At 44.5% G+C, this 16,710-nt stretch overlaps 1 protein-coding gene across 2 annotated transcripts in view; it reads right to left on the bottom strand.

Annotated features, from left to right (window-relative positions):
• The window catches only part of LOC144144626 (solute carrier family 22 member 7-like), a 60,497-nt gene that overhangs the window by 32,876 nt on the left and 10,911 nt on the right, over window positions 1-16,710 (bottom strand). The window contains exons 4-6 of one of the 2 annotated variants that reach the window (XM_077676145.1): window positions 14,108-14,262; window positions 9,859-10,027; window positions 3,201-3,348 (exon numbers count right to left, since the gene is read on the bottom strand). In XM_077676145.1, the coding sequence (XP_077532271.1) occupies window positions 3,201-3,348; window positions 9,859-10,027; window positions 14,108-14,262 (472 nt within the window). The remainder of the gene's footprint in view (window positions 1-3,200; window positions 3,349-9,858; window positions 10,028-14,107; window positions 14,263-16,710) is intronic. The other variant, XM_077676146.1, reaches the window with a different exon arrangement.

Raw genomic sequence — 16,710 nt, 5'->3', positions numbered from 1 at the left:
CTAACAAACAAGTGACTAAAGTATACGTAAAGACTAATGCGTAAAGACTAAAACTAATGCATTCGTAAACACTAACAAGCACTAATACTAACAAACAAATGACTAGAGACTAACAAATGCATACGTGAAGACTAACAAACCGAGCTGACCATAAGTGCACTTATCACACCATTGAAATGAATTTAACAAATCTGTAACGAGTACGAAAACAAAGTTCTTTGATGGCACATTACCGGTGGTATTACGAACGAATCTGCGAAAATTTTGGAACACTATTAGTGGCACCAAAAGGAACCTCATTCAGTTGGTTCATTCAAACGCTGTGGTCTCACCAAAGCTGTGCTGCACAATTCTAAACAACGCCTTTTCTACAGTGTTAAATTCTACCCATCCTGTCCATACCACATCTTTGATTATACAGAAAATGTTACCAATGGATCCTGCTGACTCTGTCACCGTTGAAGCATTAATTAGTTATCATAAACTTTCGTCCTCTCCTGGTCCTGATTGCATTAACGCGAAAACGCTCAAGTGTTTACTCCTCCATTATTCTGTCAAAATTTTTTTAGCAGTCGCTGTGTTGTGGTACATTGCCTCGTCACTGGAAGGCGGAGAAGGTGGTTCCCGTTCATAAATCTGTTGATGTACACTCTCCTGAAAACTACCGTCCCATTTCACTTACAAGCATACTCTGCAAACTCGATGAACATGTATTCACAACTCGTTGAATATCTTGAGTCGAATTGATTTATCGCTTCTTGTCAACAAGGCTTTCGAAAAACGTTCTCCTGTGAAACCCAACTTGTAGCCTTTAATAATTACCTTTTTGCAAATAACAACCTTGGATTTCCAATTCACTGCATATTTATTGACTTCGCTAAAGCTTTTGACACAGTTCCTGACAGCCTATTGATTTTCAAGCTCAGCCAACTGAACCTTGACCCACTAGTACTTGCATGAATTACAGACTTCCTGTCTAACCAAACTCAATGCGTTTTTGCTAATGACTGCACGTCTCCCACCTGTGATGTAACATCTGGTGTTCCGCAAGGATCGGTATTAGGGCCTCTACTTTTCCTGATATTTATTAACGACTTACCCGACTGTGTTAAATTCTCGTCTATAAAATTGTTTGTGGATGATTGAGTAATTTATAACAAAATTTCCAACTACTCTGACGTTCAAAATCATCAAAATGACCTTAATAGCATTAGTAATTGCTGCAATAACTGGTGTATGCAATTAAACATTTCGAACTGCAAAAGTATGCAAATATCTCGCCCGACTGATAAAACAAATGCGTGCCAGTATTTTCTTGGTAACATTCCCTTGCTCTCTGTTAATTGCTATAAGTAACTAGGGATTCACATTACTCATGACCTTTCTTGGAATACCCCAATAGAATACGTTATAAACAATGCTAACTGCATGCTGGACTACTTACGCCGCAATTATTCATCCGTTTATGCCTCCCTTAAACTTACCCTGTACAAAACATTTGTTCCTTCCAAATTAGAGTACACATGCGCATTATGGGAATCTGATGAGGTCACGCTCGCCCATTGTTTGGAATCAATTCAAAACCCGGCCGCTCGCCACATCTTATCGTCCTATTCACGTACTGCCAGTGTTTCGTCAATGAAAAAAACAGTTAACCTCCCTGACCTGTCAGTGCGCCATAAATGTTCTCGTATGTGTTTATTTCACAAAATAAAGCACCATAACCATACCTTAAAAGAAGAACTTATTACCCTACCCCGCTATAGCTCATCTTGAACGGACCATAGTTGCAAAGTCGGCTTGTCTTCTTGTCGTACTAACCTATATAATGATTCATTTATTCATAACACAAGGGTAACCCGCCGCCATCACATCTATTACCGATACAGCCCATTTCAAAACTTCTGTACATAACACCTGTAGACCTTATGCAAAAGTGCTGCCATCGGTCGGAGCCGCAGCGAACCCTCCTTTCGAGGCCATGTTAAAGGTCTTTGGCAGCGCTGGTGCCAGTACGTGTGCTACGCATGCGTTGCTTCACGTCTTACTGACTCGCTACCCGTCTCGTAGTATTAGATCGCACGTAATGACTTAAGAGTGGTGTGTGGACTTGTCCGTGTTGCCCCACTACCAAAACGGCTTCGCAAATACGTATTATGCGTCCAAAACGCAGTCGCAGCGGCAGCGGCGGCGCTAGGAGCGCAGTTACAACTGTTGGCAGTTATATGCCAACAAAGCATATGTTTGCCTGCCGACTATGAAGCCGAAGCGGTGCAACGGGTAAGTACGGTTGCTTCGTTGTTATTTGTACTTGCTTTTAAGTTTGCGCGAAAGTTCTTAAACGGTGCCTAGAATGAATTACATCGTCTTCTGGCCTAGAACTTACCGAGCCATCGACGCCGCGGCTTGCAAATCCAAGTTTTGGAAAATCAGTCGCCTGGGCAGCCGCAACACGCACGTTTCGTTTCACTTTACGTGCGTTTTTTTATTTAATGCAAAATATACTTGGCTGATGGCCCTTGTGCGTTGAAGTCACGCTGGGGTATCGTGTTTTGCAACAAATAGGGGGTTGCATCTCCCATAAAACAGCGAAAAAATCGACAAGTGTTCGCTCTTTTACGATTGAACTTTGCGCTTGTTCTCCTTTTAGCCGCAATATTAGGTCATTTGCAAAAAAGAAAGATAAACGAAATCCAATGTTGTCCAAGAAGAAAAATACCACTGCAATGCTGCACCCCGGTGCAGAGTGAATTAGCAATTGCAGATCGTTTTGCAAGGAAAAAACGAAGGAATTTTTGCCCTGGTACTAAATGAAATACCTAGGCGCAGAGTACAGACGATGGAGCGCAATCGGTGCGAATTGAAACTGGTTTTTATAGAAATATCACGACGGACTGTGTGTTGGCTCTGTCGCACAAAAACATACTTCTGTACGTCTCATGCGCAGGCGGATTGTTTGTGCCAGGGACATTAGTTGTCATGCAAAGCTGTTACTGGAGTTTTGACTATGGTGCTCTACTTGCACATCACGTATACCATCATGAATTCATTTTCATAATCGTCACAAGTGATTCAACTAACAGCTATCCTGTTTATTCCCAAGCGTTTGCATTACAACTGCACCGGTAAGCTATACTAGGGCACTTTACACAGCTGATATTCCCGATGTCCAGGGCACCCCTGCCATACGCTGCACTCACTTGCTCTAACTCGCGGCGGGTGCGCTTCCATCGCTGTCGCAGTTCCATCAAGTTCTCGTCGTTGAGCGTGGCGGCGTGGGTGAGGACCGCCTCAACATCATCGAACCTGCCTCTCGCAACGAGCCAGTCGGGGGACTCCACAACGCTCCTGCACCACGAGACGCCGAAAGGACGTTGTCATTTGCGCAAAGTAGTGCCAGGTGATCTACTTTTATTGCGGACTATATATAGCGACGCTGGAGAATTTTATACAAGCTGTTGACCACAGGTTGATTGCGGAGGCGACTGATTCCACAAGAGAAACAACATGCGTGTACACGCGCACTCTTTTGTTTCCTCTCGTATTCTTATAAGTTCTGCGCAAGCCCAAAAGTGCAATTCGTTTTCGCAAGAAAAGAAATGGTAAAGGTGGCACGGGTGACGCGCGGTTTCCGTGGCGACTGCAGTTTTTTTCACATTTGCGGCTTCGTGAAAGGCAAGATGTACTAGCAATGAGTAAAATTTGTTTAAAAAAAAAAATAGACCGAAATGAAAAACAATTCAAAAGAAACTTTGCGTTTTTTGGTGAACAAAAAAATATAAAAAATCGTGAAATTGGACCGGACGCTAAATAGTGTCTCACTTCAACGCCCCCTATCTCCGTATATGCTGTAGTGACCAAATTTAAGTAATAGGTGATTTCGACCAGATATTTCTACACATACCCGCATAATATCCCTTTTCTAGAAGGTTATAAGTGTACGCAAAAAAAAAATTCTGTGCTTTTAAAGAAAATCCGTAAGTTCAAAACTGAAAATAAAAAACACAAACCTCAATTTTCTTCTAAAATGGGGGAACGAGACTCCTCAAGGGGGCCAACAACACTGCTGAAAAATTGCATTATTTTGTTCGTGCTGGAGTTATGAGTGGCTGAGCTCACGCGTTCGAGACGCATCTCTGTGCCGTGCGCTCCACTACTGCCGTGACTTTTTTATTTTCGTGATTTTAAAAAGTGTATGTTGGCATTCTGCGGCCATACCAGATACGTTTCAAATTTTACCGTGGTTTTAAATGAGAAATCAATCTTTTTTTGGCGATGATTCACTGAATAAGTGATAGCACAGCTAAAGCCTGAGGCGAAGACCCGACAAGAAGCGCGCCTTTGCGGGCGTACCTTTTATTTTAGTAAAAACAAAGGGCAAGGTGACAAAACAATTAGTTTTCTTGGTGTGTCGACGGCCGTAACTGACCCCGTTTCGTGCGGGTGCAACAAAGTGGGTGCATAGATCTCGAAAGGGTAAATATTGCAAAAAACTCACTGCCTCTCCCCGAAGGGTGCATTTCTGCAGCGGTGTATGTTGAGTGCGCTGAAACAAAAGTAACATCTGTCTTTGCTTAGGGTACAGATAAACCGACCATTAAACAACAATAAGGCAGCTAGCTTCTCCGCATGGGCAACCACAATAACATCAGCAACTCTGACGCGCCCTTCCTGGCAGGTGCAACAAGTGCGTGAACTTATCAGTAGGCTAGGTGTACATTTGGTTGGAATAAAGCACTTCAGAGGTTGAGCTGTTTAAAATGTTTTGAAGTCTTCATAAAACAGTCCAGTCTAGTCTTCGTTGCATATCGCAGCAGCAAGAGGAGGTTTTATTTGCCCCTGACAAGAAATTTGGTGTTCTGTGTTAGAATGTGTCAAAGTACAAGTTGCAAAGAAAATGTGATCAGACATGGGTATTACCATGTCTTCTGAAAGGCTTAACAAGCCAAGAAATGCTTTTGAATCTCAGCCACGACATCCGGCGTATTACCAGGCGTCCGTGTCATTTCGCTTTGAAAAATGCGGTCGGGCCAAAAAGCTCCCGCCAATGACTTCTTTCTCTTTTGGTACTTTACTCGTTCTGTGAACGTAACTATTATAACTCAATTGCAGTGCGGGCTTTCGTGTGCTATAGGCGTGCCCTGGTAAATGTCGGTGTTCTTTCGATATCGAAACTCTTTGCCATTTTTAATTTTTGACCATTTAAACAAGTGCCCACTTTTTAAACGAGTGCTTCCATTTCAACAAGCGGCCGGCTAGCGATTATGCGCGGCAGTCGACATATTGTGAAAAGTTTGTGTTTTGTTACCCGCGTCTTTGTTTTTGCTAAACGGAAAGGGACGCCCGCAAAAGCGCGCTTTTAGTTAGGTTTTCGAAACAAGCGTGGTTGTGCTAGCGCTTACACAGTGAATCGTCGCCGATAAAAAAATTTCTCCCACCTCCCCTCGCGGGAACCCCTGTGTAGATGCGACGCATAGGGGGTTCCGTTGTTGTTTCCGTTAGGTTGATTCTCCCATCGCATGGAACGTGCCGTCAACCCCCTGCCGCGGCTATGACGCAACACAATCCAACACAATCCACTTTAATCAAATCCAATCCAAATCCAATCCAATCCAATCCAATCCAATAATCCAATCCAATCCAATCCAAGCCAAGCCAAGCCAATTGAATCCAATCCAATGCCCCTCGCGAGAGAGTGTTCGCTATCGGAGAGGAGAGGGGGCGAGCGGCGGAGAGCGCAGCTCGCGCGGCGAGGAGAATGGGGGAGCGGTGTGGACGGACAACAACAACGCCGTATGGAGGGACAAGGCGAGTGAATGAGATGCAGTCGCATCTAATAAAAACGGAGATTTCTCAGTTATAACCTCCTAAAAGGTTGAAAATTCTCTGGTGTGGCCGCAGAATGCGAACAGACACTTTTTTATAACAGCGCGAAGCCAGAAAGCCGCGGCAGTCGCGGAGCACATGGCACAGAGACGCGTCTCGAACGCGCGAGTTCAGTCGCTCATAACATCAGCACGAAGAAAATAATGCAAAATGTTTTTCATCAGTTTTGTTGGCCCTCTTGAGGAGTCTCGTTCTTCCATGTGTGAAGAAAAGCAATAGCTGGGTATTTAATTCTGATTTTTGATGTTACACTTTTCAGAAAAAGAACAGCAGTCAATGTTTTTTTTTTTTGAGTAAACGCAATTTTTGTCTTTAACGATATTTTACCAATATTTCTAGAATTGTCTAATTGAAATCACATAGCACTTAAAATTTGGTAACTATTGCAGGTACGGACGTATGGGGCGTCAAAGTGAGCGGATATTTAGCGTCCGGAACAATTTACGATTTCTTTTCTAATATTTTTGTTCACAGTAGAACGCAAATTGTTCCTTTTGAATTGTTCATGTAAGTGTAGTTTTTGTTTTTCAATTAAATTTTAGTTAGAACTATTATACCTTGCCGTGTGGAAAGCCGCAAATTTGGAAAAAACTGCAGGCGCCGGAAATCACGCGTCATCTGCGCCACCTTTGCCATTCTTTTTTTCGCGAAGTACGCATGCTAGAGGAAAACGAATTGCACCTTTGGGCTATCCTTGGCTTGCGCACCACTCCTAAAAATATGAGAAAACTAAAAAACATTTTTTGTAGATGTACAGTCGGGATCATTATGAAGGTTATCGCGGGAGCACCGACCAACCACGACGACAGCGCCTCAGCGCGACACTTTTGGGCATCAGCCACAACGAGATTATGCTAGGTTTGCTTCTCCCATGGCTGTTCCAGGCAGAGCGCGCACTGCCTTCAAAAACGATAAAGGCCACGTCGCTTCTTTTTTTCTTTATCCTTTTCTCTTGTCATGGACATACTTCACACTGATACGCAACCTTCTCAGGGTAACTATGCCGGTATGCCGGGACATTGTTGTGTAAAAAAAATGGTAATTTGCTTCCGCAATGCCGCAATCCCGAGGTATCTTCGGTGTTGTCAGGTTGCCGAGGAACGAAATGCGGATACGTCATCCGAAAATAAATGAAGAAAAAGAGTGCGGCAACCGGCCTTTGCAGAAGGGGGTGAGCGAATTCTATGCAACAGCCAAGGGGTGAGGGAGGGCAGCATAATCTCATCTTCGCGAATGAATAAAAGTGCCACAGAACGGCGCTCTGGTCTCGCTTGCTCGGTGCTCTCGCGATAACCTTCAAATTGAGCCTGGCTGTATGTTCGTTGCCTCGTGAAACCAGCAGGGCAATCTTTTGACGTATAAAAGCCCATCAAACCTGGTATTTTTGATGCATAAAGGCACGCACTTAGTACGCAGCTATACCGGCGCAACTGTAGCCGCAACATTGGTGCAAAAAAAATCCACGAAATACAAGGATGTTGCTTATTCTGTATTGTATATTCTATTGTGCTGGCGCCCAGTGTTTTTCTTCGGCGAGCGTTTTTTCTGGACTTAAAACCACTGCACCTGGGCGCAGCTGTGGTTGGTACCCTAGTTTTTATCTTTTTGGGTGCTGCGTGTTTTTGGCGAGCAGCCAAAAAGACGCCAAATTTACAGGTTAAGCCCTTCGCAATAAATTACGTTGATCTCCTCCTTACATGCTCCCCCCCTGTGGAGTGTTTTGAACACTAGAAACTTCACACATGCAAAACAGCTGAACAGCCTGCAGCATGGATTTTATTTCGTTTTCTTCGGGAACCTTAGCACCACCGGAATTTATTTTTTTTGCTAGAGCATAAGCACTGCTACGTAAGTTAAGACAGGTGAGGTAAGACCTCTGGCTGCCAGTCGCATTGTTTGTTCCCTGAAATTATTACAATTCACACGAATAAATATTTTCAGAGAATATTTTGGCAGCATGTTCTTGCGATAGCTCTCTTTACTCCTGTTACTGGCGGATATGAATGGTTACGATGGTTTGGAATCTCATAGCCCTACAATGAAGCTCACGTCCATCACAAAACAGCTAAAGCCTAAGTGCCGCTCATTGCATACGCTCAAGCGTGAGTTGATTCAGATTAGCATTGCATCACTATCTTTCAAGAGATAAAACCGAAGCACTGCGGCATTTTCACGAGAAATAGAACGTGTCATCTTAAGGGTCTTTGGGACCAAGAAATTTCTCAAAAATGTGGTTGGTCCTTCTTTCTTAGGAACCGGTAAAACACGAAAGTGAAATGTGCCTCCACAGGAACAGATGAATGCTTTTTGTGCGTCGATATGAACTTGCACATTGCTATTTATACTTCGTCGGTATGGCACCGTTATACGCATCAACGTCAAACATTGGATTGCAGGCGTCGGAGCATTGCGTAAATCCGACTGAAACCACAGGCGCTCGCAAACCGTCCGTGCGAACGAAACCAAACGGGTCGTCAGCGAATCATTCGGCGAGCACGCGGTCCGCTTCAACAAAAGGAGCAGCGGACCGTGTCACGAGAGCGAAATTCGCAAGTTGGCGTCGATCTTATTTTGTGGCCGCTGTGCCTTACAGGCTTCTCCGCAGGTTACGCTGCGCGTCCCACCTAAACGTAGGCGCTGGTATCGTGGCTCCAATTGCTGGCGCTCATTAACGTCATAATGCACTACTTCGCTTTGCCTCTCCTAGACGGCAAGAACCATGTGAAGGAAAGGATATAAGGCGCGTTTGTTGTCCTGGTTGCGCGTGTGTTCATAGCGCAGGTTCATAACTTTTCTCTTGGTTTGCCGTTCTCCAAAAAGTCGGTACTTGAAGAGTAACAGATACTTATAAAAGCTCTAGAGGGCCTGAATTCAACGAAAAATAATTTTTTTCTATAATTTTCTACTTCTTCACGACGAGCGCTATCGCAGCGATAGGAAATTCGCGAGGGATGCTTTCCAACATGTAGTGCAGCTAGAAAGATCATTGCTTTTGGAGCATGAAGCTGAATGTTTAAACCTTGAAAAATGGGAAACAGATTTTGAACTTTTCGTTTCAATAATTGTGTATTAGCGTTATTTATAACTGGTTAGCAGGAGTCGTGGCAGGAGTACTTTAAACCTAGCTGTTAGAATTGATGTAAACTTGCGTGTGTTTGCCATACAAAAAAACTGTTTCCAACATAGTATTTTCCACAACTTCCGGTATCTATTCATGTCTTTCTGGTATTATTTTGTTGAACGTTTTTTTATTGTGCTCAAAAACAAACAAAACGACTTTTATCCCAAGAAGTAAGTTGCATCAAAACTAATTGTATGTTTGAAATCAGCTAAAAAAAACTGACACTGGCCATGATGTTTTACCATATGTGGTTAGAACGCAATAAAAGGAGTTTCAAAAACTAGTGTGCCGATGAGGGGGCCTCACCTGTTAACACCTTTATTCGACTTACTACTTCAAGACCCAAGGAATTAAAAACCATCGTGTACGAATACAAAAAGCATAACAAATAAATATAAAGGTTCACAATGGCCTAGCTTTCTTATTTTAGAGATATGCCACTTATGAGCTGAAATAGAAAAATAAAAGTTTTCCTTGCTAGGTAGCTAGCGCCATGACGGTGAAAACTGCAGAAAGCAAAAACCGTTTCTTGTTTTTTTTTATCTCATTAAGAAGAGACATATTTATAAAAGATGCGAAGTGGGCCGTTAGGGGCATCTCTATGAAATTGTAAAAGCGTTCTGATCGGTGCACGGTGTTTTTTATACCTATGGATCATTAATAAGGAATGTCCCATAGGAATGTGATCAGGCGAGTCCCTCTTAAGTTTGTCCCTCTTAAGTCTTGCCTTCAAACGAGCAATAAGAAAGCGAGTGTCATGCATATAGCAGTAATAAGAACACATTGTGCGTGTTTGCGGTTTCGTTATCAAGGCCCTGCAGCGTGACGATCGGCCCGTGCAGGAAACTCACTGGGACCGACGCAGCATCACTAAGCAGGGCAACACGCTGACCAGCTGCAGAGCGGACCACTCGAACCCCAGCCAAATCATGAGGGCAGTGATGAACCCGCCGAACACGGTTCCCAGCAGCACCGCCATCGAATACAGCGTCCGGTAGTTGGGGGACAGCACTTCGACTACTGCGCATTGAGAAAATAATACAAAGCGCATAAAACGCGACGTGTGAGGTTATGGACAAACTTGTGACGCACTCTGCAGGAAACATTTAGAAGCTTCAGATAATTTGATTCGATAGTGCGTAGAGCAAATAAACTGCGATCGTCAAATATAGTTTCAATTCGATTCAATATAGTTCGTCTTAAAAGAAGAGGTCGTGGCGCTTACTTGACCCAGTATAAACTGGGTACTTAGTGTATTTTACTTACTGACATTGCATAACCTAGTAAAAAGCTACGCGCGACAATGTGTATCGGCTCAGCGCTCAGCGCGACATACACACATTTAACACGCAGATATCACACTTAGACGACCAACAAATAAATTAAGCAAGAAAACCAAAGGAATGCACGAGGAGAGCGAGTACAACTTATTTACATTAGAAATACATCTGCCCTTCTTGCTTTTATAGCTAGCAGCGGAAAGTCCTCCGATGGAGTCGGTGGGCTTGTTGCAAAAATCAAATATTTTAGCGCTAATTTTAGAATTGTGTATTTTAGTGTGAGAATATGCAAGTCAGCATGCGGATTTGCAAAATACTTTTTAACCATGCTTTGGAGTATAAAAAGTGCTGTAGCTATTACGTTCAATATTTCATAGAATTTTGTTACTGTCAGTGAATGTTACTGTCAAACAAGCAGAAGTTACTAAGTGCACTGTCGACTACTAACCCTTCCAAACTTACTGGAAGCGTTGGGGAGTAGTAAAGTTCGTAAGGAGTTAGTATATACAGCCGTTCCTACCCTTTTACGAGCTTTTTTGTTAAATAATACTACGGTTCTCAGGTGCATGGTTACCTCTCGCCAACCCTCACTCTAAGGCAAACGAGACCAACCGGATAGTAAAGTGGGAGCAAATGCAGCCGTTCGTCTTCGCGGGAAACCGTTCCTCTTGAAATGGAGTTACCGTGGCAGCGTGTGTGTATTGTGCTCAAGTGCGGGGCAAATGTTAGTCCCCCGCCAATCTATAGAGAGCAACGGGAAGCCGAAACGCAACGCTTATTCTCGTCACTATGTGATCACTTCCCTTTAACGGTGTCGTCGTTGCGATATGGCGCATATTTCTGTGAGAGGTTTCAGTTTTCCAAAACTTGAGTCGTTTCAACCAGGGGGTCTCCTATATAGTGTCATAATGGAAAATATCAATTTTAATGGCGAGAAAAGTGCATGGCAAAATCAAATGGCGGGCCATAGAAAGTAGCGGCTAATCGACCAGATTTAGGGCAAATCCCCAAGGTGGAGTAAGTTTCTGCGAAGGAAAGTTTGACATCCACCTGAACGCACCATACGGCTACAAATGAAAGCTCTACACCTTCTTCAGTGGTGGTCCCGGGTTCGAATCCTGGACCAGGACGAATTTTTCTTCAACTGCAAAGTTTCTGAGGAAGCTGCATAGCTATCCCTTGCAGCCGTACCGTATGGCTGCGTTCAGGTGGGTGTCAAACTTTCCTTCGCAGAAAGTAGCGGCGAAGCGCGATCGACAAAGGCTTTCCGGTGACGTTATGTTAATGCTCTCTGGCGACGTTATGTTAATGCTCTGCGTTACAGAGAATTTCCGCGAGCTTTATTTAATAGGACAGTAAAATATTTCAAGCGCGTCAAAGAATGAGACAGCTGTTAGCTAAAATAACGAAATTTGTTCGCTAATAGTGATGAATATGTACAGTCGGCCAAATATTTAACTAGCGTGCACGAGCTGCGGCTTTTAATGCCTCAGCACCCTGTGACGGAAGCCAAGTTGCAAACAGGTCGAGATAATTGCAGGCTTAGAAATTTGCAATCAGCTGGTCCCATCGTCTGCGAGGCTGTACCTTCTTAAGAGCGTCATAAGACAGAAATCACCGCTCACGCAAGCTAGTTAGAGATTTGGCCAACTGTGCACATATATTAATGTGTGCACAGTTATGCGTGCACAGTTATTAATGTGTGACGAAAAAAAAACGGCTATGGTTGCTGATGACAACAACGACTAATAAAAAGCACTGTTGATTACTATGTTCTCTAATGCGAAATTTGTGCGCAGCACGAACTGCAGTCTTATCGTTCACGGTGCATTTATGCTGCGTCTCAGGGAGAAATCGAGTGATCAGCGAACGCACGGCGGCGCGCGCTATTCTGTCGTTATCCCGCCGCGCTTTCCTACCACCAAGCATTTGTCGCAAATCTTGTTTGAACCTCCCGCGAAAATGTCACATGGTTCGGATGAACCACAAACAGTGGAGGGGCGTCTGACGCAAGTGTGAGAAGGAGCACACTCCTCGGTGGCGAGTCATGGCCAAAGTGTGAGGGGTAGGCAATAAGAGAGATGTCGCAATGAGAGAGATGTCGCCCTACCCGTCGCACGTTCTCCAGACGCTCCGACGAGCGTCTCGTGCAGGCTCAGCATACTGCCTTCCTCCTCACACTTTCGCCACACTTTCCTCCATCGTTTCCTTTTTGCCTTCGCTCGCGCGGTTACAACGCCGTCCCCTTCGCCATCGCCACCGCCAAATTTCTGCGCACTACAAAATTCACGATATATATCTAAGCGTCTTGAGCTTAGCTCTTACTCTCGGTTCATGACTTGCGTACAGAAGCCATGCCAATGCTGTTACTGCCGTAACAACCGGCTGCCCTGCCAGTACTGATCCTCTTTAAAGAATTCCGGCTAAGCAACGCCGATCTCAGTTTTGCTTATGCAGCAAATAGGGTGTGTTTCCTTATTCCGACACTCACGTGTACAGACGACCGCTTTCCCATACAATATATTGTACGGGAAAGCGGTCTCGGTATACGGAAAGATTTAGAATATCTAGCGAACACCACGAATATACTGAGATGGCGCTAATTTGTGCCGCAATTAATGAGTCGTCAGATCGTCCAGCGCGCTGTCTCAACTAGGCGATGGGGAAACCCTATGGTGGGGAGGCTCTACTTAGAAACGAGATGAACAGTATTCTCTATAACAACCAAAGCGCAAATCGCGAGGACTTCCATTGCTAGAAATATTGACACAAGTGAAAATGCAACGTCGCTTTGTGTGAGGCACTGCGCCATTTACACTTTACAATTTACCTTCACTTTACAATTTGCCCTCAATCCTATCTGGCCGCGGGGCCTAGTGGGCTCGTGCGGCAGGAGACGGTGTTTCTTCTGCGGCTGGGAGTGCTGCTTTGTTTTCTAAGACTCCATTCCGGCAGTTCGTCCTTGGGAAGTATGGGAATGGACGGGCCGGTTGCAGACTAACCATTCGTCCCCTCACACTTAATCCCCAAATTGTCTTATGGTTGTGGCAAAGTCATCAGAAAACCAACTTTCAGTCCTTTTTGCCTAAAGTGATAGTTACACTCAGCTATAACTATGTAACAATAACAACAACCTTACGGGTAGCCGAATTAAAAAAAGGAGCTACAGCGCCAATAGAAACAAGGACACCGAAAGACGCCCTTGTCTATATTCGCGCTGTAGGTCTTTTTAAATGAACTACCAACTCGCCCGACAGTACACTTGGTTAGCCTAAGGTTCGTTCGATAATGGTTGTGCATAAGATATGCGTATCATGGTATATTTCCGTAATGTTACCGGCATGGCACGCGTCAACAAGAGTGATCTTTTCTAAGGAACTTGGGCCGCGCTAGCTGGTTCATGCTTTATTTACCACTAGACAGTGACGTAATAGAGAAAGGATATTTCCTAGGTCTCCGCTATTGTCAGCACGCACCTACCGTGACTTTCCCGCCGTTGTTCCCACTACCATTGAAGATGGAAATATGTTTTGTGCCATGTCTTTGAAGCTTTGCTCATAATTCCTGCAAGTTGGCTGAAATTGTGAACCGGTCGCTGCACGATATCGTGCACCAACAAGAAACGGGAACATTGATTGGCACTTCCGCTGAGTACGTTGACGAAGACTTCCTCAACGAGAACTACCGAACATCGTAGATTCTAAAAAAAGTCGTGCAACAGTGAAACGCAATCCTATCTACAGGGTACGTTCATAGATTCGCTGTGCGATAGTAATTACAGGGGTGAACTCAAAAAGAAGTAGGAAGTACTGGTGCCTACCTAGCGCGAAGCTGGTCGTGAAGAGGGTTGTGGCCGCCACGCCGACCAGAAAGCGCGTGATGAGGAACGTGCTGAGGCCGGTGATAAGCAAGGCGATCAGTACCGACGCCAGCAGAAGAGGCACAAAAAACTTTATCACGGGCTTCCGGCCAAGCCTGAGTGGGAAGGATACGCGACATGACACAGCAGGCACCTCAACTGCGGAAAACGGTCACAAGCAATCGCTAGAGTCATTTTCAGAGGCAAGAAGTACTGTTGTTACGTTGAGTTTGTTTGAGCTGGTGAAGCAGTAATCCGACGCACATAGTCCTAGACTATTGGAGCGAAAAATTGGCACAGAATATATCGATGAAACAGGGAGATGTGTAAAGATAGGCTAATGAACACAGTTACAATGTAGACAAGTGCAACAGCGGTCATCTAGCAGAGATGGTACTGGCTGCAAGCCTATCTTCAATAGCAACCTCAATATTGTGTAAAAATTAGCAAAAACGGACAAGGAAAATTATTGAGACTCATGCAATAGCAAAGAAAGAAAAAAAATGTGTAAGCGTCCCTTCCGTCACGCTATCAGCAACAGAAATGACTTAACGGGACAGCGTGTAAGCACATGGTGGTAGTGGTGTCGTTGCAGCTTTGTTACTTTTTTTCATGTGTTATGTGTCAATTTCTTTGTTACCTAGATTTCTGTTGTATATATTTATTTAGAATACTACATTCGCCTAGACGGCATTGTTGTAGGAGATACATAAAAATGTTTTCAGTCCAGAAACGGAATCATTTACCTCGTACTAAACAAAAATATGCAAAAATAAATATCAACAGAAGCATTTTTAAAAACTTGGAGCCACGAGCATTGTACAAACCAAAAGAGAACAGAGTGGAAGGCAAAAAAAGAAAAACAAGCGAAAAAAAGAAAAAAAAAACTCGACGAAAGGCGAAATTTAAAAAAATATGGACATCCCATAAAACGAGCCACAGCGATCATCAAACATTGCAGTGGGCGTCAATACACAGGAGCAGTAATGAATAAATAATAATAATAATAGCCAGGAAAAGGATCACGGGAATTCAAGAAACACCGTTTTCGATTCCGCCACGCGGATAACACTTTAGAGCGGTGTCAAATCTAACACCAGATACGGAAACAACGGAAGCTTATACCAATCGCCAATTGTGTGCGGAAAAAAAGACGATTTGAAAAGCGAGGTGGGACAATAAATTTCCATGACCTTCTTGCTATTGTCTCTCATTTTTGATACGTAAGCAGGAGGTATTAAGCAAGTCTGGCAGTTAATACCTGTTTTTTCGTTAGCTATTGTGTTGAGGAATAGTTGGGGAACTTTTTGCTGGCCTCTCAACGACCACGAAACCACACAGGACGCAGTCGAAGGAGCCCGGTTCGGGGAAGCATTCCCGAATGTAACCGTAGCAAGGGCACTCCTCAGTGTGTGGAACGTTTTCGCGCTTCTGTTCAATAATCGACTTACCACGATTACTGGGCCTAATAGCAAACCTCCAAATCGCAAACCTGACGACGTCGCACCGTGGACTGGCAAGGGATTCATGGGGGAGATGCGGAGCATACTGAAACAGTTCACAGACATAGTCTGCACATACCCCGCAAAGTGCGGGCTTATGTGGGCCGCCCCCAAAAAATCGGCCCAGCAGCCACTAGTGGTGCAAGGCAGGAGAAACAGCGGAGCTTAGGGTCGATCTGCCATCTTCCGGTTTTGCTACGTTATGCCAGGTTTTGCTAGGCAAGGCTAAGTATTGAGGGGTGAGTTCAAGTTCGCCGGATTTCATATTGCCGTTTCGAAAGCCGGCTTCACTGTTACAATTCTCAATTTGCTGTGGTGCAGCCTTTACAGGAGGCACAATTTTTTTCTTGGTATTTTTTTGCTAACGCCACTGGAACAAGCTCCAGCCTAAACAGCTCCGCTGTTAATAAATGAGTTCCCACTAGACAGGAGAGACTCGAGATCCATGGAATTTCCCGAACCGAGCATCAAAATTGAGCTGGACTACGTCACCAACGGACCCTCCCCCTCCATGAAAATCTTAGGTATAAACTTTCAAGATGAGTGCAGCAGTTCACAAGTACTACAGGAACTCGACTTCACAACCACCCAGATCACCCGCATGCCCCGCAGAATCACCAGTATATCGCACGGTATGAAAACTCAGGACAAGGTACAGCTGGTGCAGGCTGTCATCCTCTCACGCGTTATGTATGCCCCTCCATACGCAGTGCTGAAGACGGGATAATGCACTAGACACTAATCCGGAAAGCTTTCAAGCTAGCCCTCTGTCTACCGGTGAGCACATCCACAGAACAATTACTTGTGCAAGGACTCCACCACAATACCGTGGATGAACCCATCGAGGGTCATCCTATAGCCAAACAACGCGTCGCTACCACACCGACCTCTCGGAAATTGCTCATCCAAACAAGGTACTCCATCCCGCAACAGTCATGCCCTAAGATGGAAGACATGCCAAGCAACCTCTGAGACGAAGTGGCACCCTTGCCCTGTAACGTTACCCGAACTATCACGAAGGAAGACGAGAAGCCTGGGCCCAAGCGCTACAACGAATGTATG

Source organism: Haemaphysalis longicornis, unplaced genomic scaffold (genome assembly GCF_048455015.1).
Source record: "Haemaphysalis longicornis isolate Haplotype H1 unplaced genomic scaffold, Haemaphysalis longicornis Haplotype H1 scaffold_7, whole genome shotgun sequence".
In the NCBI taxonomy this organism is placed as follows: Eukaryota; Metazoa; Arthropoda; class Arachnida; order Ixodida; family Ixodidae; genus Haemaphysalis; species Haemaphysalis longicornis.
This window is presented reverse-complemented; position numbering and strand designations above follow the sequence as displayed.